A 24,772-nucleotide genomic window follows, 5' to 3' on the forward strand; every position below is an offset into this window, starting at 1 on the left:
GCTTCTTTACCATGTATCTGTTGTGCTGTGATCAAATTTTATTTTTGGAGTACAAGAAGTTTTAAAAACAGGTATTCTTGTGCCAGTACCAACTATCATGCAGGATTTATCTATTTATGAAATAAATCTGTGATAGCAGAAATGCTGACACAATTGGGTTCACCAGAAGCAGACTTGAGACAGTGAGTATGGGGTACAAGTGTTTGTTAGGGATCGATACCCATACAAGGAAGGGAGGGGAAGCAGGGGTGAGCAGAGGGAGAAGTTGAACTGAAGTGAGTGTGACTTGTCACAGGGCCCCTGATTTCAGTATAAATGGCTGGGCCATTATATTCTGCCTTGCTCGGTCCCCTACTATATATTGCCCAAGAAGGGCATATACTTAGGTGAGAGAGTTTTCTGTAGCTAAGGCAGACATGGTAGGATCTGACAATTATGTGCTATCAGGAGGAGGTATCTTCTGACTACATTCTTTACAGCCAGGTAGGAAGACCTTCCTTGACAGGGCTTCTGGGAAACTCACCTCTGTCTTTCAGGGTACATACTTGCACCTTTTAGATCTATGTTCCATATATACTCCAGGAGTGGCTCCTTAAAAATTTCATTGGGCCTCTATTCTTGAGGGAAAACTTAGAAGAGGAAGTGAATGGGAAAAACTACAGCTCCCATCCTGGCAGTTGATCTTGGGGCTGTACCTGATACTCACCCTTGGCCCCCTTCCTATCCATTTTAGATTCCCTTTACCCTGACCTCCCACCTTTGCTGGTCTCCGTGACTTACTGGATGACATGACCCACAATGTCCTTCACGAGCGGTCTAAGCCCCTGGTTACCCTTTGTTTCTCAGGCAAACGTTGCCATTTGTATCCCTACTGTCACAAGAGGCAGGCTGGACATGGTGGCTCACTCCAATAATCCCAGCACTTTGGGAGGCCAAGGCAGGAGGATTGCTTGAGGCCAGGAGTTTGAGATGAGCCTGGGCAACACAGGGAGAGGTTGAGGCTGCAGTTAGCCATGATTGCACCACTGTACTCCAGCATGAGTGACAGAGAGCCTCTCTTAAAAAAGAAACAATAACAACAACAACAACAACAAAAGAGGTACCCCAGTAGGTTATGTGGGTTCTACACATCTTCCTCCCTGCCCACGTTATAGTAATAGCAGCCCTACCTCCTCGGAATGATCAGGGTCAATTACTCTTGTGGATTATGACTCTTTCTTTCTTGTTGGTCCCTAGACACAAAGAGCTCAGTGTACACCAGGCAACAGCTCTAGTTTATAATTCTATGGGATTCTTGCTTGCCCCTGGTGAAAGTATAGTCCTTTGGAGACCAAGACAATGAACCCTGCAGAGTCTACAATTGTGGAGACAAGATGCACAAAGTTCCCAATTGGTTAATGGGGGTGATGGTAAGTGTGGTCATTCTTGCCTTTATTCCTTGGTTCCCAGGCCCACGTATTCTTCCTATTGGGAATACAATGCTATATGAAAGTCTTTGATTGAATGTATATACTGCTTCCTGGAGGATAGCACCCCATTCTCACAAAGTTTTGCATTTAACTGGCACCTCAGCTCTGCCCTCAGCAGCCCATTCCAACATTCTGTAAGTCCACCAGCTTCTGAGTGGTGTGGTATGTGATATGACCAGGGGATTGCATGATCACAGGCCCACTCCTGGGCCTGCTTTGTTGTAAAGTGGGTAGCCTTGTCTGGCAGGATGTGATCTTTGGTAGATAATTAAGCACTCTATAATTCTTTGGATTATGGTGCTAACGGAGGCCCTGCAGGCAAGAAAGGCACGCTCATACCTCAAATATATGTCTACTCCTGTAAGAATAGACCACTGACCCTTCAAAGAGTGAAAGAATCAGATGTAGTTAACTTGCTACTAAGTGACTAGTTGGTCTCCCTGATGAATTGTGCCATCTTGTGGGGACAGTATTAGTGTCAGCTGCTGTCAGGTTGGGCATTTGTTAATCATGGGAGCTAGATAAGCCTTGGGGTCCATACTATTGGTGTCATGGGTAGCCTCTATCTCTGCTACCATGGGCACTTCATTCTTGTGCCCATCGTGACAGCACTGGGGTGACTGATGACTGAGACTCAGTCATTTTGGCTCAATAATTTTGTTGGGCCAAATTGGCTGAGCCATTTTGTTGGTTATTTAGTGCCTTTTCTCAGTAGATGCTTTCTGGTAGGCATTAACATGTGATACAAAGATTTTTATACTTCATGCCCACTTCTGTAGGTACATGTATCCATTCTAGATTCCCTTCACTCTGACCTCCCACCTCTGCTGATGTCAGTGATGTACCTGATGATATGACCCACAGTCTCTTTCAGGAGTGGTCTGAACCCTTGGTTACCATTCACTTCTCAGGGTAAAGTTACTGTTTGTATCCCAGAACTTTTTGCTCTTGATCTTTGAATATTTTTCATTTCAGGAACAAAAGATGATCAGGAAATCACTATTGCCTGTGATTCTATATAAAGTCTAGCCTCAGGCCACCTCCCTTTCCACACAAAGTGGATGACCAGGTGTACCACCTGCAGCTCTGCCCTTTGGGGGGACTTTCTCTCACCACTGTCTTTCAAAACCACTCCAAAGTGTGGCTGTAATGCAGCCTCTGTCTATTTTCAACTTGTACCTATATACCAAGCCAACCCATCTGTAAACAAAATGTGACCTTTTCTCTCCTCCTTCAGCTGGTCATACCAGATTCCCGAGGAAGCTATAGGTGTGAGATGAGGAAGGGGCATGAGTGCAACTGTTTGGATGCTGGGGACGGGGCAGTGTGGCCTACCTGCTACCTGTTTATGCACCTTGCTCATACCTCTGGTCCTGTTTGCGTTTGGCTCTGGATGTCAGACTTCTATCTTACAATACATTTTTGCTAGGCCTGCTTTGCGGGTCCATTTGGATCCAGAGAATAATAGGCAGTTCTGGCTGTATGGTGATGTAGTGTCCTATGATTCATTATTCTGCATTTACCAGGAACCAGTAATATACAAATTGGTTTTCAAAAGACATACAATTCTCTGCTGCAGATGGCATGGCCTTGCTCCAGAACCCTGAGATCCTATATTGTGGTTCTCCCACACGATCTTCCTCAAACACCTCACAGCATTTTTTTCCCCCATCACTGAGACTTCTGATGTTATACAGTCTGCTGGACCACTGCAGAAACCTTTTCTGCTTTGGCAGCTGGAACAGTATTCCCTAGTGCAGAATATTCGCTCCCAGCATCCAAAAAGTCTCATCAGGTTTTGTGCTTCCTTCTTTGTTAAAGAAATTACAAGATACAATAATTTGTCTTTTACATTAGAGAGGATGTTCCAGCAGGTTCCTGAACACTGGTTTCCTAAAAATTTTACTGATGTATCAGGCTTTATTTCCTACTCTCTGGAACACATGTGTCTTACCAAAGTATTTATCATGCTACTTCCTCATCTCCTCTGATCAAGGTAATGCTATCAATGGAAAAACAACCATGGTGACTTATGGAAAATCCAGATGATCCAGATCTCTGACTATTATATTATGTCAGAAGGTGGCAGATAAGGCCTGGAGAAAACTTTAAGTGTATATGTTGCCCATTCCATGTGAATGAGGACTGTTTCTGATCCTTTCTGATTAAAATGCCCCCTCTCTCTTGCTCCTACTCCAGCCACGTAATGTGTGTGCTTTCCATTTGCCTTCTGCCATGACTGTAAGTTTCCTGAGGCCTCCCCAGAACCTGAGCACATGCCAGTATCATGCTTTCTATACAGCCTGTGGAACCATGAACCAATTAAACCTCTTTTCTTTATAAATTATCTAGTCTCAGGTATTTCTTTATAGCAGTGCAAGAATGGACTAATACAGCAGTTAACAAAAAGAAAATGTAAAGTGCTCATGAGGACTGAAATTTTATTCAGTTTAAGTCTCTTTCCTCCTATGATCTCAATGAAAATAAATATAAAAATAAAAGTAATTCCACTGAAAAATGAAGAAGGATTCATTAATAGGACATAAACAGTGAGGAATTACTAGAATACATACAGTAGACAGGAAAAGATTAACTGCAAAACTTAAATGAGCTTAAGAAGTGTCAAATTCATATACGTGACAACAAGGTATCCAAAATAAAAAAGACCACAGAATAAATAGAAACAGTAGAATCTGAGAGAAGTGATGGACTAAGTAATTAATAAATAAAGGGAAGAACATCTGAGCCAGTGGCCCACATGGGGGCAACTTGAGAATTTACTCCAGGCTAAAGCCTACAGTAAGGCTCTCTGTAGCACATGCTCTAACCCAGAACCCCTTGAGTGGACACTGAGGCAGAAGCAGAGAAGCATTCTAGACGACACCAACCTCCATCAAGTTGAGGGAGACTCTGCACTTAAGAGGCAAGCCATAGGCAAACCCCTGAGGCCTCGTATCCCACCCTTCTCCTGCAGTCATTGAAGGAGTAAGTAGTATTCAATAGTCTTACCGTTAATAATAATACTTACTTGACAACATATGTATATATATATGTGGAGGTTAAGGCAAACAAGTAATTATGCCAATGTCATAAGAATTTCAGGGTAAGACAAACACAAGTTTAAATTCAAAGAAATGGAAACCCTGTAAATTTAACTTTGAATTGGAACTGTCACTATGACCTCCAGTTTTTTTGCTTTCTAAAAATAATTACCTCTTAGTTGTCCATTGTGTCCATTGATAGGGCCTAGAAGTCCTAACAATCCAGAAGCAATGAGCACTCCTTAGTGGCAGATTGTCTTCTCTACATACCATTTTCCATTTAAAAAAACAAGGCTCTTTGGAGAAAGCGGGATTCCACATCTGGGGCATAAAATGTAAAAGAAATATTTTGTACCAGAAAGCAAGGAAGCCATCGCAGGCTAGTTGGTAGTTCTGAAAGACTTGAAGGGGCTCTCACAAGCCAAAGATTAAATATTTTAAGCATTGCAAAGAACAATGATAGCAAAAAATTGAAATAAAAAAGAAAATTTCTTTATTTCAGTTAATAATTGCAAAAGAAATGATAGAATTATCATATTACTATTTTGCACTACCTTATGAGCCAATAGACCTAGTGATGATCACCAACAGCTGCTAAAACCATTAGGTGAAAAGCTGGCAGGGAACTCTAAGAGGTGGATGAGGCTGATAACACTGATCCCGCTGACTGATATCATCCCCAGAGACAGACAACCAGACATTATGTGCCTCTTCATGGGACACTAGGAAGTATTCTTGCAGAAGAGAGAGAGAAAAAAAAAGAATCTGAACACAAGTCTTTAGATCTCACTATCAATTAACTACCAGTTTATGGGAAATACAGAGGATAGAAAAACAATTTATACCACCACAAGGATGTAATCAGTGAGAAAGTGGGAAATTCTACATGACAAAAGACTCAGTTTTTTTCAACAAATAAATGCCATGGGGCGGGGGTTGGTGGGGGGAACAGGGAGAGGAAACTGACATAGAATAAAAGAAAATTAAGAGACATATCAATAAAATACAATGGATGGCCCTTGTTTGGATCTTCATTTGATTGATCCAACTATTAAAAGACATTTTGAAATAACTTGGGAAAATTCCACATGAACTGGATATTCGCTAATACTAAGAAAATATTATTTTTGTTAGGTGTTGTAATGGTATTGTGCTTATGTTTTTAAAAGAGTCCTCTGCTGGAGATTTATGAACAGAATGTTTACTATAAAACACTCTAGCTATAATAATTTTAATAACAACAGTGAGGAAACGGAGGAAAACATTTGCAAAAGGCTGATTGAAGGTGAGTGTTGTATAGAGAAAGGTTCATTATATTGTTCTATCAACTTTTGTTTATGTTTGAAATTTTCATAATAAAAAACAAATAAAAGAGAAAGTCATGAGTTCACATTGATATTTACAATTAATGGCACCTTGACTAAGTACTTTTTTTTCTGTCACCAGGCCGGAGTGCAGTGGCATGATTTTGGTTTACTGTAACCTCTGCCTCCCAGGTTCAAGTGATTCTCCTGCCTCAGCCTCCCGAGTAGCTGGGACTACAGGTGCATGCCAACACGGCCAGCTAATTTTTGTATTTTTAATAGAGACGAGGTTTCACCATGTTGGCCAGGATGGTCTCGATCTCTTGACCTTGTGATCCACCCACCTTGGCCTCCCAAAGTGCTGGGATTATAGGTGTAAGCCACAGCGCCCAGTCTTTCTTTCTTTCGTTCTTTTTTTTTTTAGGTGGAGTTTCGCTGTGTTGCTGGAGTACAGTGGCGCGATCTTGGCTGATGCTGACTACAACCTCAGCCTCCTGGGTTCAAGTGATTCTCCTGCCTTGGCCTCCCCAGTAGCTGGGATTACAGGCCCATGCCACCAAGCCCAGCCAATTTTGGTATTTTTAGTAGAGACGGGGTTTCACCATGTTAGCCAGGCTAGTCTCGAACTCTTTACCTAAGGTGATCTGCCCCACTCAGCCTCCCAAAGTGCTGGGATTACATGCCTAGCTTTGGCTAAGTACTTTTACAATTTTGTTCTAATATAAAAATTTTCAGCTCTAATCCTAGCCAGCAGCCCTCTTCACTGTCATTAGCAATACAGTCTCCCAACTTACAATGGTTACAGTGAATAATTTGTCTACTTTACAATGGTGTGAAAGCAATAAGCATTCAGCAAAACCTGTACTTCAAATTTTAAACTTTGATCTTCTCCCTGGCTAGTGATACACATGCAATATTCTCTTATGATGCTGGGCAGCGGCAACAAATGAGACTTTCCAGTGTGCTGTGCTGCCAGATAGTTTTGCCCAACTGTAAGCCAATGTAAGTGTTCCAAGCACCTTCAAGGTAGACTAGGCTAGGCTATGATGTTCAGTAGGTTACATGTATTAAATGTATTTTCTACTCAGATATTTTCAACTCATGATGGGTTTATTGGGATATAACCCCATCCTAAGTTGAGGAACATCTGTATCTCCTTACTGGGTATTTTAATTAGATGTCCTAACCTTTCAGTAAAGCAACTGGATGGACACCTTCTTAGATCTTGAATACCACAACTAGACTATACATATATATTTTCTTCCCTCCATCTCTTTTATATTTTCTTTCTCTTTTTGACCATCATTCTATGATCATTTGTTAATAAGTAGGTTTTCAAGGCATGAGCAGAAATTCAAGGCACAGAGGAATTCGGTTCCATTTAACAAATATTTATTGGGCATCAATTTTATTCCAGGCACTGTACTAAGTACTTAGGATACCAAAACAAAGAAGATGTAGTTCTCACTCTTCAGGAGCTTATAGTCTAGTATGAGTTTCTGCAGATGTTATTAGAGGTCTAGGAGCAGTTACTAGGGATTCCAGAAGAGATTGGAATTTTTTTTTTTTTTTTTTGCATTCTTTTGAACTTCTTTCTCCATGTAATGCCAACACTTGTAGTGATGACTAGTGATAAAGCAACTCTATTAGGAATTTTGCTAGAGGTCATTCACAAACATGACAGTGCTCCACACAACTATGTTCATTTCATTGAGTCCATTCTCAGCTTTTGATGGAAGGCAGGGGGTGCTGTTGATGACTGGTGGGTGCTGAATTAAGAAGGAGGGACAATAGGTTGAGGAAGAGGGAGAGACAATAGATTGACAACATCAGCCTATCCTTCCTGATTTACATTTCCTGATCTCCCCTGGCCTCCCCTTATTCACAGTCAACTGACAGCTAATGAACTCTCCTGATGTAATAGATAATCAAAGATAATATTTTAAGGAAGGAATTTTAATGCCCCATAACTAAAATGCCTCCCTGTTGCTTTGCTAATGTTGTAGACATTGCAAAACATGGTGTCATGCACATCCATGTGAAGAGAGTCCACCAACAGGCTTTCTGTGAGCAACAAGGCTGTTTATTTCATGTGGGTGCAAGTGGGCTGAGTCCGAAAAGACAGTCAGCAAAGGAAGGTAGGGGTGGGACAGTTTTATAGGACTGGGGTAAGGAGTGGAAAGTTACAGTTAAAGGTGGCTATCTATTGTCAGCAGAGGAGGGGGTCACAAGGTGCATGGTGGGGAGATCATAAGACACATGGTCCAGAATAAGAATGTCACGAGGTCGATCAATCAATCCGGTGGGGCGGGGCAGGAACAGGTCATAATGGAATGTCTAAAGGTTGGTCAATCAGTTAAGACAGGAGCAGGCTGTTTCACTTCCTTTGTAGTTTTCAGTTGCCTCAGGCCATCTGTATGTATACATGCAGGCTTGGCTCAGAGGCCTGACACATGGAGCTTGTAGGTTAAAAGTGAACTGCATTTGAAGATATAATTTTTTAAAAAAATTTCCTTGGTTTGCTTATTTTATACTTTATTAGCATCTGTGTTTTACAAACATGACTTATAGTCCAATGTGGTGATTTTTGAAGATGAACTGGGAGATGGAAGATAATTCTAAACCTTAATAATTCTGATAAAGTTAGTAAAGAAGAATCACAACTTATAAAGGAAGCAATGGCTCCAGCAAAATTGAAAAGACACTTAACTGCAAACCATAGTAAAAGAGCAGATAATTTTATATGACCTTTGGAAACCCAGAGTAAAGAATGTATTTTTTTAAGTGACCTTCAGTAAAAAAGTCCAGAAAGAAAGTTATTTAGCTGAAGAACTTTTTGACCCGAAAAGGAAAAAGCCCCACAATTGATGGGACCTCATAATTTCAGCATGTATAATTACAGAGAGTAAGATGATAGCATATGATGTAATGACAAACTAAAACGGTTTCACTTTCAAAGTTTGATAAATTGATGTGATTGATGACATGTCACATAATGCTGCATAGCATCAAAAGAACCTAACAATTTCTTATCCAGGTTGATGAATCAACAGATTTCAACAACAAATGTCATAGAGTAGCATTTGTAAGATTTATAAATTATGGCAAAATTTAAGAAAATTTTTCTTCTATGAAACACTGCTGCAAAGAAGCAAAGGTAAAGATATATTTATTGTCTTATCTTCATATTGGAAACAGAAGGTACATTTTGGAAGAACTGTGTCAGTATCTACTTATGGTACCCTATCAAGGACTGGTTCCTTCAGAGATTTCAATTCTCATTAAAATCCTGACACATTCACAACTCACTGCTTTCTTCCCACAGAGTGCTGGTGTCAGAAAGTTCTGAAGCAAAAATGAAAAAAGTTCTAGATGATGCTATGAAGATGACTTATCAAACATAGTGCAATTCACTTCTAAAATTTTTTTTTAAACTATGTGAAAACCTGGACAAGGCCCATATAAATCTCCTTCCACATGCATAAATCTTATGGCTTAGCAGATCGTTTTGGGGGAAGCCAGCTGGCATGTCACGTCAGTACTCAAGCACCCTGTGAAGAGGTCCGTATGGCAAGGAACTGGGGCCTGGGAATAGGCAGCATCAGCTTGCTAGGCATGTCAGTGAGCTCCCTCAGAAAAGGATCCTCTAGCCCTAGTCAAGTCTTCAGAGGACTGTAGCCCCAGGTGATATCTTGATTGCAACCTTATGAGAGACCCTGGGTCAAAATCATCCAGCTAAGCTGCTCCGTAATTTCTGACCTACAGAAATTACACAAAATAATGTTTATTGACACTATGGATTGGAGTGAGAGAAACTAATACAGATTCTGCTCCTTAACAGGATGCTTGACCTAGAAAATGAATCATAGAAATACATTCAAGAAAACAGTAGCCCAGATTTTACCAAATTCTTTGAAGATGAAGAATGGCTGCAGAAACTAGCATTTTTTTTTTTTTTTTTTTTTTTTTTGCATTGCTATAAAGAAATGCCCAAGGCTAGGTAATTTATAAAGAAAGAGGTTTAATTGGCTTATGGTTCTGGAGGCTTTACAGGAAGCAAGGTGCTGACATCAGTTTCTGGTGAGGTCTCTAGAAGTTTACAATCATGGCGAAAGGTGATGGGGAGCCAGCATGTCACATGGCAAGAGTGGGAGCGAGAAAGAGATGGAGGAAGTCACAGACTCTTAAAACAACCACATCTCAAGTGAACTGAGTGAAAACTCACTTATCACCAAAGGGATGGTGCTAAGCCACTCATGAGAATTCTGCCCCCATGATCCAATCACCTTCCACCAGGTCCCATCTACAACACTAGGAATAAAATTTCAGCATGAGATTTGGAGGGAACAAACATCCAAACCATATCACCTACTTAACAGACATTTTCATCACATGAACTAGTTGAACAAGGATCTTCAGGCCCTGGAGAAAATCCTTTTACTTCGAGTGACAAGATTTTTGGGTTTAAATAAAAATTGAATATTTGGAAAAGTTATATTGCAAAAAGGGATCTTGAAATGTTTCCACTGTTGCTTGGACTTTAGAGTAAGGAAGTCTCAAGTCTTACTGAAAACCACCAGGGGGAATTGCTGAACAAAACTGTACAGTATTCTCCTTCCCCTTGAACACAACTGTATGACTAGATGAGGAACCCTTTCCTTGAATCTTCTCAGCCTGAGCACCTGACTCTGAGAAAAGAGGATGAACTTTATGAATGTATGACTGTAGATATAAGATAAAATTTACTTATTTGTGTTTCTTCTTTTTCTTTTGATACAGATTCTTGCTCTGTTGCCCAGGCCAGAATGCAGTGGCGCGATCTTGGCTCACTGCAACCTCTGCCTCCTGGGTTCAAGCGATTCTCCTGCCTCAGCCACTCAAGCAGCTAGGACTACAGACGCCCACCATCACGCCCGGCTAAGTTTTGTATTTTTAGTAGAGACAGGGTTTCACCATGTTGGCCAGGCTGGTCTTGAACTCCTGACCTCAGGTGATCCGCCTGTCTCCGCCTCCCAAAGTGCTGGGATTACAGGCATGAGCCACAGCGCCTGGCCTGATTTATGCTTCTGCAAGTTTTGAACTTCTGAGAAAGAAGAGCAGCTTGACATTTTCAGGACAGTAATAAACATTTTGACGTACTTTCAAACTTCTTGTTCAAGCAAGCTTTTTCTTTCTTTCTTTCTTTTTTTTTTTTTTTTTTTGAGACGGAGTCTCGCTCTGTCGCCCAGGCTGGAGTGTGGTGGCCGGATCTCTGCTCACTGCAAGCTCGGCCTTCCGGGTTTATGCCATTCTCCTGCCTCAGGATCCTGAGTAGCTGGGACTACAGGCGCCTGCCACCTCGCCCGGCTAGTTTTTTTTTTTTGTATTTTTTAGTAGAGACGGGATTTCACCGTGTTAGCCAGGATGGTCTGGATCTCCTGACCTCGTGATCCGCCCGCCTCGGCCTCCCAAAGTGCTGGGATTACAGGCTTGAGCCACAGCGCCCGGCCTCAAGCAAGCTTTTTCTTACTAAGTTTTAAGAGTAAAGACAGAAATCATCTCATTTCAGTTGACAATGAAATCTGTGTGACAATCTCAAGTTCAATTCAGAACTGAGCAAATACACAGCAAAAGACAAGGAAAGGTTTCACACTAAATAGGTAATTTTCATTTTTTGTTTCAAAAATAATACACTTACACGTATATAGGCCCATAAAAAGATCAACATTCGTTAAAATCAAATTGCAGCATTTACTAAACTAAAAGAAAAAGTGTCTTCTCTCATTTATTTTGTTGTTTGTTTGTTTTGAGACCAAGTCTTGCTCTGTTCGTCTGGGCTGGAGTGCAGTGGAGTGATTTCGGCTCACTGCAACCTCCGCCTCCCGGGTTCAAGCGATTCCCCTGCCTCAGCCTCCGGAGTAGCTGCGATTACAGGTGTGCCCCACCATGCCCGGCTAATTTTTGTATTTTTAGTAGAGAAGGGGTTTCACCGTATTGGCCAGGCTGGTCTCGAACTCCTGACCTAAAGTGATCCATCCGCCTCGGCCTCCCAAAGTGCTGGGATTACAGGCCTGAGCCACCGCGCCCCGCCTACAAAGGTATTTTAAAATCCCATTTACAATAACCCTCTCAATTAGATAGGTACCAAGTTCCACCCTCTTCTAAACACGATGTCAATATCAAGGTAAGGTCTCAGAGGGTTTGGTTGTAAAAGACTCCAGCCAAATTTAATAAATGGGAAGTGACTACCTTTATTTGTGAGAGAAGCTTTGGAGAATGTGGAGGAAGCAGATGTCAAATATAAGGGGCTTAAGGAGAGAAGAGGGAGAGGAGCTTCCAGCACAGTCCGCTTCACATCCTGTCGGTGCTCAAAACATACTTGAATGAATACCCGGTACAAAAGATAAAAATGATGGTTTGGTTTTCTGTAAGACAGCATAGTTTCTTTAAAATTACACAAACACATGCATTGCTTTTCTTCCTCTAATTAGCGAGACCATAGGACAAAAGAACAAGCACAGCTGAGCGCTCAGTGGTGCGAAAATCAAAAGGTCGGGAAGAAACAAGAAACTTAGATAAACGCTTCCGCCGGCTGTGACAGGTTCTGAGGCAACCAGATCCACTGGACATAGCGCGGCTCATATACCTGAGAGACCTGTCCGCACAGTTGCTGAAGTTAGCAACAAACTAGTGAGCGCTGTTGAGGTCCACTTAGCAGCCTGAGAAGCAAATGCGCAAATGCGCCCAGCCAGTCGGCACGGACTTCAAGAACCAACCTTGTTCCTTGCTGGCAGTCTTCTGGCAGTCGGGGCGGGAACCAAACAGAAACCTGCTCCGCCTCTGGGAGAGAAGGCGGATCCTTAACGCCAGCTATCTCCTAGAGCAACATTGCCTCAGCACTTCCGGGACGTCGAGCTGCAAAGGACGCAGTTATTATACGTCACTTCCAGGGCGCCGCGTTAGGCAAGTTGACCTCACTGTTGTAAATTAGTAGTTAAGGTTAGATATTATTGCCACTTTTCCAAACGCTAAAGGCTGTTTTGGAACCAGTGTCGCTGGTTCCGCGGGCGACTGCCTTTTTTTTGCAAACCAGTTATTCAAGTTTCTGGTCTTTAAAAAAACTCTGTGGCGTTACGGTAGCCTAGGAGGTTCTAGCGCGGCGGAAGTACCCAGTGGGTGGGTGTGCGCGCAAGGCCAGGGCCAGAGGGGCACGTGGCGCCGGTGAGTGACCGTAGAAGCCGGAGGATTTGAAAATGGTGGACGCAGAACCCGGCTGCGGGAGGGAGGGAGGAAGGAAGGGGATGCGGTGCGAAGACCTTGCTGTCTGAAGGGGGAGGAGGTACTAATCCTGGGGCGGCAAGGCTTATTGCCGCCGTGTGTTTGGTGTGTTTGGTCGGTCGGCGCTCACGAGACCATGAGGAAGTAAACTCTTCACCCATCAGGTTGGTGGTCACTGGCTGTCTGACCGTGGGTGAGGTGACAGGGCTGCTTTTGTCCCCTTTATGGTGTTCTCACCGCGGCTCTGAGGGGTTGGAGTGTACTCAGAAGCTACAGTGATCAGAAGACTTGGGTTGTTTTTTTTTTTCACCAGGGAGGAGAGAGAATGTCTTTTCGAGGCGGAGGTCGTGGAGGCTTTAATCGAGGTGGTGGAGGTGGCGGCTTCAACCGAGGCGGCAGCAGCAACCACTTCCGAGGTGGAAGCGGCGGTGGAGGCGGCGGCAATTTCAGAGGCGGCGGCAGGGGAGGATTTGGACGAGGAGGTGGCCGCGGAGGCTTTAACAAAGGCCAAGACCAAGGACCTCCAGAACGTGTAGTCTGTATGCAGTCTTCAATATTTAGCCTATTTGAAGGAGTAGGGGTGGGTTGTGGGTTTGTGTTATTAGTCCAGCAAGTTTGGGATACACAAGCCTGTGTGGAGAATGATGTAAACTGACTTATAATCGTACAGTAGCATGTAAGGGTGGGGTGGGGAGCAAGAAAGCTGAGGGATACTTAAAATGCATCATGGAGGTGGAACTTCAGGGTTGACAGGAAGATATTAAGTAGGTAATAGTGATATCCCTAATTCCCCGATTTTACAGATGAGAAAACTATGATTTAGAGTTAAGTTTTTTGCTGAAATATAAATATAGCTGAAATACAGGCTGGGTGCCGTGGCTCACACTTGTAATCCCAACACTTGGGAAGCTGAGACAGGAGGATCGCTTGAATCCTGGAGTTAGACACCAGCCTGGACAATAAAGCAAGGACCCTGTCTGTACAGAAAATAAAGAAATACAAAGCCAGGTATAGTATTTTGACTCCAAAGCCCATGCTTTCTATTACTACTTAAAAGTAGATAAGTGAGAAAACAATTTGCTTGAGAGGGAAACTGCCAAAGAGGAAGTCGAGAAAAAGACCCATTTAGGGTAGTTTTATAGTAATTAACAATGAGATGGGAATGGAAGTCACAGAGAGTGAAACTTACTACATTAAAGAGGAGAGAGGGTGAAGAATATCTAAGAACGGTTGGATGAGTATGCAGGATGGTTTGAAAGGAGCAGTTTCTAGAATAAAAGGTCCCATCCTGCAAGCTGTTGTACCAGTCCATACACGAGGCATTAAGAGCCTGATTCAGGATGGTGAGGAAAAAAAGGAAGGGTTAGATAGGAGAGAGATTTCAAAGGAAACAAAATCGGTAGAACTTAGCTAATGCTGATGATAAAGGGTTCCAGGTTTTGAGCTTGGGTGATAGGAATGAAGAGTTGGTTTTGCAGAAATGTGTTAAGTATTTTAGTTTAGGGTGACAGTCTAGTTAGTTAGAACTAAAGGTAGTTATTTTGAGATTCCAGATGTCCTTGAAAACAATGAATCATTGTTAAAGAGGTGGTAGTGGGAATGGGAAAGTTCTGAGGCAAGAGAAAAAAAGAACAAAGGGTGATTCTTTTAGGGGTTGAAGAAAAGGGAGTGAAGAAAAGGAAGAACCAAGAGAATGAAGCAGAGTTTTGAATCAGATAATACGTTTTAATAAGATAACTGTTACAGGTGGAATGGTCTCAATGTGCCAGGCACTGTTCTAAGCACTTGACATTGGTTATTCCATTGAGTCCTTACATTACTGTATATTAGGTATAGTTATACATTATATGTTACTAGTGTCTACTAAAGAGGAAACACTGAATTAGAGAAAGGGTGGGTAACTTTTCCTAGGTCACATAGCTAGTGTGTTGTGGAGTTGGTATACCAGCCCAGGAAGTCCACACTCTTAATGACTGTGGTCTTCTGCCTCCGAGGAGAGCAGGTATAGTGAAGTCCCAGGTAGCCAAGAAGAAAGCTTCCAGAAGAAGTTGGTCAGTATCGTTTGAAATAGTTCTGTGTTTTAACATTTTCTTGTCCTATTTCAGTATTAGGAGAATTCCTGCATCCCTGTGAAGATGACATAGTTTGTAAATGTACCACAGATGAAAATAAGGTGCCTTATTTCAATGCTCCTGTTTACTTAGAAAACAAAGAACAAATTGGAAAAGTGGATGAAATATTTGGACAACTTAGAGATTTTGTATCCTTTTTCATTGGAAGACCTAATAATATTCAAAGGTTGCTATTTGTGTTTTTGTGAGGAGGCGGTTAAGTGTAAATTAGACTTGTTGCTTCATTAAATTAGACAGGATTGCTACAGATTGGACCATGAAGGAGAATCAAGGGGAGAATGTGTTCATCCATAGATATTAAAATGGCAGACCCTAGAAAGGTGACTTTTTTTGGAAAATTCTAGAAATGATGGCCATTTGGATAAGTACTACAGGATTAAGTTGGCTGATTTGGATGTAGTGGTGCCACTGGAAATGTAGAATTAGAAGTTGTTTGGTGTCCCCACTACCCTGGAAACTCCTTCCTTGCTTTCTCTCTTTCTGTCTTTCTCTTTTTCTCTTTCTCTGTCTTTCTCTTTTTCTCCTTCCCTCTGTCTTTCTCTCTCTCTCTTTCTCTCCTTCCCTCTCTCTTTCTCTCTCTCTCTTTCTCTTTCTTTCTGTCTCTCGCTCTTTCCCTTCCTCCCTCCCTCTCTTTTTTCTTTTTTTTTTTTTTGACAGAGACTCTTTCTGTTGCCCAGGGTGGAGTGCAGTGGCATGGTCTCAGCTCACTTCAACCTCCGCCTCCTGGGTTCAAGCAATTCTCATGCCTCAGCCTTTCAAGTAGCTGGCATTACAGGTGAGCGCCACCATGCCCAGATGATTTTTGTATTTTTAGTGGAGGTAGGGTTTCACTATGCTGGCCAGGCTGGTCTCAAACTCTTGTCCTCAAGTGATCCATCTGCCTTGGCCCCCTGAAGTGCTGGGTTTGCAGGTGTGAGCCACCACACCCAGCCCCTGGAAGTTCATTTCTTATCTTTCCTATATATGTCTATATATTCTAACCTTGTTTTTGAAATTATACATCAATTCAGAAGGTTTGATAGTGTCTTTCATCTTAATTGCTCATTTGTTCCTTAATAAAAATAACAGTATTTTTCAGTTAAATTGTCAGAAAACATGAAGGCTTCATCCTTTAAAAAACTACAGAAGGTGAGTCAAACTTATGATACTTGGGATCCTTGGTTTTATAAGGGAATGACCTATCTTAGGAAAGTCCTACTTGGAGCATTTGAGATTTTCCCAACATATCAGTAGTAAAGCTCTTAAACTGAAATGTTCTGTGCTATAAATATTGAACATACTAATCTTTAAAAGTGATTTATTTGATACAGCCTTTTAGAAAGTAAAAATCACAACTTTTGCTTATATTACCAAAATCTGTAAACTGCTAGAGTAAGAGTTTTTTGTTGATGTAAAACCCTTATTGAAAAGCATTCATGACCAAACATTCTAGGTGGAATCTTAATTTATAAAACTTACATTATTTGAGAGAAGGTAGATACTAAGTGATTTCACAAGAACTTCAATAACATAATATATGCTGTGAAGGAAAAAGACAGGTTGCCATGAGAAGCTTTGTAGTGCCACCAACTTTAGTCTGTAGCGTTTGCTAAAAAGGTGAGCTTGAAACTGAGGTCTGATTGTTGACTAAGAGCAATTTCCACAACTGGTTGCATGTCAGAGTTATCTTGGGGAGCTTTTAAGAAGATGTACTTCCAGTTTCCACTTCTGGAAATTTGACCTAGGAGCTCCTAAGTAGGGCCCAGGAAAAGCACTTGGATAATTTTTTTTTTTTTTTTTTTGAGGCAGAGTCTCACTCTGTTGCCCAGGTGGGAGTGCAGTGGCACTATCTCAGCTCACTGCAAGCTCCGCCTCCCGGGTTCAAGCCATTCTCTGGCCTCAGCCTCCCGAATAGCTGGGACTACAGGTGCCCGCCACCATGCCTGGCTAATTTTTTTTTTTTTTTTGAGACGGCGTCTCGCTGTGTCTCTGTAGCCCATTCTGGAGTGCAGTGGCGCAATCTCAGCTTACTGCAAGCTCTGCCTCCTGGGTTCACACCATTCTCCTGCCTCAGCCTCCTGAGTAGCTGGGACTACAGGCGCCCGCCACCACGCCCAGCTAATTTTTTTGTATTTTTAGTAGAGACGGGGTTTCACCGTGCTAGCCAGGATGGTCTCGATCTCTTGACCTTGTGATCCACCCGCCTCGGCCTCCCAAAGTGCTGGGATTACAGGTGTGAGCCACTGCGCCCGGCCAGCACTTGGATAATTTTGATGTAGTTAGGCAAACACTTGAGAATTTCTGAGCTAGAATTTCTGAGCTAGGAAGAGGAAAGTGCATTCCAAGTAGAGAGAACAGTGCGTGCAGTCTCTGAGAGCAGGCAACTGAAAGGATACAAAAAGGCGGACGTATAGGTTAGGAATGAAACATTTAGGAGAGGTGGGGAAAGTTGTGAATTAAGACCAGAGAGGTAGGAGGGGGCTTGATTAACTTAAGCCTTCAGGTCATAAGAAAGAGTTTAGACTTCAGTTTCAATTGTGTTTTATTTTTGAATGACGGGATAACACAGTTAAATATATGCTTCAAAAGAATACTGGGAAGATAAAAAGGCGCCTTGGGAAGAGGTCAGTATTGTGTGAGAGGGGCCAGGTAGGAGGCTATAATAGTAGTTCTGAAAGAGATGATATTTTGGACTTGGTAGTGACAGTGGAAATGGAAAAAATGGATATATGAAAGGTACTGGAAGTAGAATCAATAGGACATTGTAATCGACTAGCTATCGAAATTGAAGAGGTAAAAAATATCACCATCTTTCAGATGTCTGACATCAACATCTTTGTGGGTGATGGTACCAATTAATTAAATGGGCAACAGTGCAGAAGATGGGGATTAGGGGAAGATAATGAGTTTGGTTTTGGACATAGTGAGGTTGAGGTACTTGTGAGACAGTCATGGTCAGAAATTTAAAGGAAGAGTATAGACTGGAAATAGAATTGGGAATTTGTTAACACAGTGTAAGAAGAAAGAATGAAAGGAAAAGAGCACCTATGAAAAGTTTGGGGCACCTCCTAAAGCTAAATGTCTGTTAGTGGAAACTCAGAATTGCCAGTTAAAAAAAAGCAAACCACAAGCCTGTCATAAAAGTGGTATCACAGAAATTGAGAGTGTTTCCAGGAGGGACTGCTCAGCTATCGCAAAATGATGCAAAGTGTTCATTGGAAGACAGCCACATAGATGTCAGGGAGTCATGGAGCCAGTGCAGTGGTGGGCCCAGGAGCCAGAATGGAATAGGAAATGAGAAGGAGACAATAGCTTGTTGTTAGCATATGATTACTAGTTGTAGAAACCTTGGCAAATACTCCTGGGATTGACTGCTTCTGGCATGCCTGGAGCTGTTGAGCCCAGAAAGAAACAATGCTGAAGAGGGATTCTCATCTTGTGACCTGAAAAACAAAAAAGCTGGTAATAGCCACTTAAATTCATCAGAATCCCTGTCCCTTTTCTCAGAATTATTTATTTGAGGGCTTATTTAGTTTTTTGGGTTTTTGCTTTTTACTTACAGATACTAACTTGAGTACATTCTACCTCCCGGTTTGCGTACCCCCTGCTATGTTGAGATTGAGCCCTCCTTACCCAGCCTGCATTATTACGAAGTCTGTAGACCGGTGCTCTCCACTTGAACTTTCTGCAATGATGGGAGTCCCTGCCTAGTAAAGTAGCTCTTAGCCACATGTAGCTATTGAGCAGCTGAAGTGTGGCTCATGTGACTCAGGAACTGAATTTTTAATCATTAATTAATTTAAATATAAGCCACCTGCGGCTAGTGGCTGCCATATTGAACAGTGTAGATCTAGACAATATTTTTGAGATGATGGACTGTGAAGGGAAGATGAGTAATAAGGTGATATCTAGAGTGGGATGCAGATATCTTATAAGTAATATATTACAGTTTTGAAATCCTCGTGTGTTTTGTGTAGAAGAACTATGATACAATATGCCCTTTACATGTCATTATCTGAGAAATGTTCTCTTTAACCCCAGTTATGGGATGGGTATAGTTTTTGTATATCATTCATTACTTTGTGTGTTCAGAAGATAGTTACCCTTTTGATCTTTATTAAAGACTTGAAACAGCTAGTATGCGAATGCTTTATTTTGAATTTTAATGCTGTGTTTTAAATAGTTTTATTTTTCTTATGGCAGTTCTGTTGAGTGGAAATGTTAAATAATCTATTTCTAAAGAGAAATGAGATTGAATTGGTCTTGATTTTTTTATATGCATGTAATGCTTATTGTGTGCCAAAGTGCAAGTGCCTTATATACATCACTTTTTTGATCATCACACAAACATGTGAGATAGATACTCTATTCTCTACATTTTACAGATAAGGAAACTAAGGTAAACTAACACAGGAACAGAAAACCAAACACCACATGTTCTCACTTATAAGTGAGAGTTGAACAATGAGAACACATGGACCCAGGGAGGGGAACATCACACACCTGGGCCTGTCGGGGGGGTGGGAGGAAGGGGAGGGAGAGCATTAGGGTAAATACCGAATGCATATGGGGCTTAAAACCTATATGATGGGTTGATAGGTGCAGCAAACCACCATGGCACATGTATACCTATGTAACAAACCTGCTCGTTCGTTCTGCGCATGTATCCCAGAACTTAAAAAAAAAAAAAAAAAAAGAAACTTAAGGTAGTAAGAAATTAAGTCCCTACCCAGAGATACATAGTAGAAAGTGGTAGGGTTGGGGGAGTTTGAACCCAGGCAGTTTTGACTCTATCATGTAGCTTCTTTATGATTATACTATACTGTCCCCCAAGTCGTACACTAATTGCTTTTATTATGTTTCCAGTTTTATATAGATCCATATAAGCTGCTGCCACTCCAGAGGTTTTTACCTCGACCTCCAGGTGAGAAAGGACCTCCAAGAGGTGGTGGCAGGGGAGGCCGAGGAGGAGGAAGAGGAGGAGGTGGCAGAGGTGGTGGCAGAGGCGGTAAGTTACTTGGGGAAAATTTCTAATGAAATTTCAAAGTCATAGCTGATTAATATAATACAATTTAGCTTTGTACATAGCAAACCCTCCCTTATGGTTCTTTTTATTAAAGCTGCTTTCAAATATTGGCAGATTGTCCATAATAATAATGCTTCATTTCAACAACTTGCTTAAAAAGAAAAAAATCTACTGAAGTATACTTTTGAGGGACTTCATTTCTTTGGGTTATTCATGTTTTCTTGGGCATTTTAATAAACCATAGGATTATCTTAATTTTAATTTCTTAGTTAATGGCATTGAGTGTAGACTGCATGCTGAAAGCTGGTCATACATTCTTTTAATTTCCGTGTATATTCTTTTAATACTCAGCAAAAGCTTTTGAGATAGATGATATCTTTATTTTATGAATGAGGAAATGGAGACTTACAGAAATTAATTTGCCCCAGTCAAACAATTGGCAGACCCAGAATTAAAATGCGTATCTTCTGATGTCATGTCAAGAACTAATAAATTCATTGTGATCTCACTGTTTAGATGTACGCCTTTCCCCCAAGGTTTTGGCACATTCATCATTATGGGCAGCTAGGTGATGAGCAGGGCTCTGGGGAGTGGGACTGCCATGCCCTGTGAGTAGGAGGACGGGGAGTGATGAGGTAATGGGCAGAGCCAAAGTGGAAAGGGAGAGGAACTGAAAGTTGGGCTTAGACAGCTTTTGTTACTGGAGCTGAAAAAGAGAAGGAATGCTTTACTTTGGCATCTCTCAATTTAATCATCATTTCACTCTATAAAGGTACTTTTTTGCGTCCATATAGGTTGGAAAATTTTCAGGGGTACCTTCTTGAGAATTTGATGAATAGAGATTCCCATGTTCTCATTTGATGTTGAGTATCATTTAACATTTCAAAAAATTCACAATTATCTTATTTTTTAAAAATCTTACTTATGTAGCTCAGTTAACCTTAACTATCATATTTATTATCGTGCCCCCAGAACAAAAGCACCCATATCTGCCATCCGTTGTTCTTAGGATAAAAAGCCTTAGTTCCATCAAACTATCCTTAGTTGAATCAAAAAGTATTTATCATAAGCAAGAGCTAAGGCAATAATCATACATTTAACAAGACTGAATCATACTTTAACAAGTTTTTCTAATTTATTGAAATTGAATAATCTGGGGATTTAACCTGTTGCCCAGTTGGTAAACTACTAGTTTTTCCATTTTTATCTTGTAAAATTTTTTCCATAATAAAATATGTGAATCTATATTTATTCATTATAATTATAGTTATTGTATTGATCTTTGTAGGCTTATCAGTATAAGAGGTTATATAGTTAATAACAATGTTTATTATTTATCTACTATTTAAATATTTTGCATTATTATTTAATAAATGTTTTTAGGTGGTTTTAGAGGTGGAAGAGGAGGTGGAGGTGGAGGCTTCAGAGGAGGAAGAGGTGGTGGTTTCAGAGGTAGGTATTATCTTTAAATTGCTTAATTTTTAGAATTGATATTATCTAGCATTTTGTTTTTGCTTAAGTTTAATTTTTTCTGCCAGCAAGTATATGGAACACTATGGTGTTTTGCTTAGCCTAATTTTGCTTAGCCTAACACTTTGCTTAGCCTAATTTGTGGTTTCATTTTATATCACTTGTTTTTGCCTTTTCAGTTTTTTAACCTAATTCTAATTTGTTTTGCTTTATTATTAATTTGAAAAAAAGGTGTAATATGAATGACAGTTAAATTTGGTAAAGTATGTTTGCTAAACATTATAGGAACTAATGCTGATTTTAAACTTGAGATTTACGTTATAATACTATTAAAAATCCATTTTCTGTGCCCTTAATACTTTAATTTTTTCTTAGGAAGAGGACATTAAGTGAAACAGTTGACAGACATCACCAGTTGACTTCTGCATTAACCTGCATGATCTGTTTCTACTGTGGATTGGAAACTTGGTTCTTGAGCAAATCTTGAAGATCTTGGTCATTTTATGACAATGGATCAAAAATGTTAGCGTCATGCAAAGCAACGGAATAGTGAATCTTGCTCTAAAAGAGCATGAACAAATCTTTCTAATGTTTTGTACAGTGCCTGGCACTCTGTGGGTGCCTAATAAATGGCAGGAGTTTTCATTTGAAGCATATTTGAATTTTTAAAATAAAGTGTTTTATTCCCTTAAGTTATTTAGAGTGTGTTTATTAAATGAAACCCATTTTTTGAAGTAGAAAGGAATAACTAAAACTTAAACACAGTGAATTGCAGATCGAAAAAAGGATTTATTTGTATTACTGATCTTTTAAAAAATAGGCTGCTGTAGCAGTACTTTAAGAGTATTTACAAATTGACACCCCCTTTCAAAACCCTGGCCTTTTATGTATGAGAAGATAGCTCTGTATTTCCCTTTTGTATTTTAATACGTAAATCAGTTAAGCTGTTTCTCTAATTGCAATTAATAATTGATTTTAAAATTTTCCATATTAGTAATGTATTAAAGATGGAGTAGCTCTGTTCAAGTGAAAAACCATAGCAAGAAATTTTTAAAAAGCAGTTACTTTTTCTCATCCAACATGAATATTAAAAGTTTTACTGAATGTTACTTTTACTTTTTTAAAGGGATTCTAAAAGTTTAAGGTGTTATTTACTACACGTGAATATTTGATTGCATACTACATGTTCAGATTGCTGGGTAAGGATGTTAAAAATGAAATTAGTTTTGGTCACCATTGCTAGTGAATGTAAAGAAATGACTGTGGTAGCAAGTTAGAATGCTGTGATATGGAGCCATTTAGCCTGCCATTCATTTTTCACTTCTCAGAAGGAATGATGTTTCTATATCATTTGTTAAATTATCTAACATGCTCATGGAGGAATGCTCTTGAATGCTCATTTGAGGAGCATACAGTGTTGTCTTTGTCAGTATTTGGGGTTTTATCTTTTTTTGATTGATGGAATTGCAGCAGGATGAATTAATATATATGATGAGCAAATGTGTTGAAAATTACAGTTTTTACAGTAATAGGCAGTTATGCTTTTACAGTTTAGGACAGGAGATTATTTGATTTAAAACTGTGGTGATGAAATTTCCATGCAGTGTTAGGGCCAGGGTTTTTGCTTTTGGTTTGGAAAAGATGTTCGTGAGCACCAAAGGGTGATAGCATTGTCCCAAGGACAAATAATAATAGTGCAACATTTCTACAGTTTTTTTTTTAACATTAAAAATAAATCTAAAATGGCAATAATGGAGATAATATATAGATCAGTAGACAAACCACTTGGAGATTTTACCTTTTCAGCTTATGCATATCTTTTGGTCACTGGCCATCTTTAAGCTTTTATTTCCACATCTTTTCCCTTTTTTTCCTTATAGTTTCTGTCTTTTTGAGAGGGAGTTTTGCTCTTATTTCCCAGGCTGGAGTGCAGTGGTGCAATCTTGGCTTACTGCGACCTCCACCTTCCAGGTTCAAGCGATTCTCCTGCCTCAGTCTCCTGCCTAGCTGGGATTACAGGCATGTGCCACCATGCCTAGCTAATTTTGTATTTTTAGTGGAGACGGGGTTTCTCCATGTTGGTCAGGCTGGTCTTGAACTCCTGACCTCAGGTGATCTGCCTGCCTTGGCCTCCCAAAGTGCTGGGATTACAGGTATGAGCCACCGCACCTGGCCTCGTTTTTGGGTTTTTTTGAGGCATTTCATTTTGAATCAAATTCACATGTATTTCTAAGCCTTATCCCAATATAGCTTTTCTGTATCACTCATGAAAGAAGCATAAAAAAGAACTTCAAATGCACATACCTCACTCCTATCAAAACTTTCATCTGCAGCAGAAAGCTGACTATCTGAAATTACATATTTCTCAGTTTTTAGAATAATTATTTCTGGAAACGTCATGGATGCTACAACTAGGTATAACTTATTATAGAAAAGGAAGGTAGTATGACCCAAAGCAAATTCAAAAATTTTAAGTTTTATTTTGCATACCGAATGAAAGAGATTTTTTTAAAGGGAGTGATTTCCTCTTGAGTATTATGTTTATTGCTCTAGGGTCATTTGAAAACACGATGCTGATGAGATTCACTTTTCTAGTATAGGTATAACAACATTACATTTATAAAAATGTGAGTACTGGTAGCTATAAGATTTGGGACAGATAAATAAACCTGTTCATCTTGAGTTTATACACATGCAAGAGAACTGAGGCAAAAGGATTGTCTTAGGCTTCTCCTGTGCCATTCTAGGATTTACGAAATTAAACTAAGTGGGTAAATATAGCCCTCTAGTGGTTCTGTTTTATGCTTACACTATTAACTTTGGTGCATCTAAGCATTTCTCTAATATTTACTGATTTTAAGAAACTGAGGAGAATCAGATTTTAATAATGTTAATAGCATAAAGAATATGGGAAAAAAGGTAATAGGGATACCTTATCATTCTAAGAAAATATGTTCAGGTTAGTTTTCAGGTTGTAATGTGATAATCCAGAATATTTTTATTCTGTACTTTACAATGTCAGTGATTGAATTCAGATGCTTTGGCAAAGTATACAATGATTACTATCAGATAATATTAATTACTCATGTGCATA

General features: G+C 40.3%; 2 protein-coding genes across 5 annotated transcripts in view; one reads left to right on the plus strand and one right to left on the minus strand.

Moving 5' to 3' along the window:
• The window catches only part of CFI (complement factor I), a 72,622-nt gene extending 59,919 nt beyond the window's left edge, over positions 1 to 12,703 (minus strand). For all 3 annotated transcript variants that reach the window (XM_031935323.1, XM_023219935.1, XM_023219933.1), the window contains exon 1: positions 12,570 to 12,703. The gene's annotated coding sequence lies outside the window, so the exon portion shown is untranslated. The remainder of the gene's footprint in view (positions 1 to 12,569) is intronic.
• Positions 12,704 to 12,735: 32 nt separating this feature from the next.
• GAR1 (GAR1 ribonucleoprotein) lies at positions 12,736 to 22,370 on the plus strand. Of its 2 annotated transcripts, none has more exons than XM_023219937.2 (7): positions 12,736 to 13,014; positions 13,385 to 13,610; positions 15,177 to 15,331; positions 16,272 to 16,331; positions 20,049 to 20,190; positions 21,592 to 21,660; positions 22,054 to 22,370. In XM_023219937.2, the coding sequence occupies exons 2-7, from the start codon at positions 13,397 to 13,399 to the stop codon at positions 22,065 to 22,067; spliced, it is 654 nt and encodes a 217-aa protein (XP_023075705.1). In that variant the 5' UTR covers positions 12,736 to 13,014; positions 13,385 to 13,396; the 3' UTR covers positions 22,068 to 22,370. The 2 variants fall into 2 exon arrangements, with proteins under 2 accessions (XP_023075705.1, XP_023075707.1); XM_023219939.2 differs by lacking the exon at positions 12,736 to 13,014 and adding an exon at positions 13,028 to 13,235.
• Positions 22,371 to 24,772: the final 2,402 nt, after the last annotated feature.

Source organism: Piliocolobus tephrosceles, chromosome 3, assembly GCF_002776525.5.
Source record: "Piliocolobus tephrosceles isolate RC106 chromosome 3, ASM277652v3, whole genome shotgun sequence".
NCBI lineage: Eukaryota > Metazoa > Chordata > Mammalia > Primates > Cercopithecidae > Piliocolobus > Piliocolobus tephrosceles.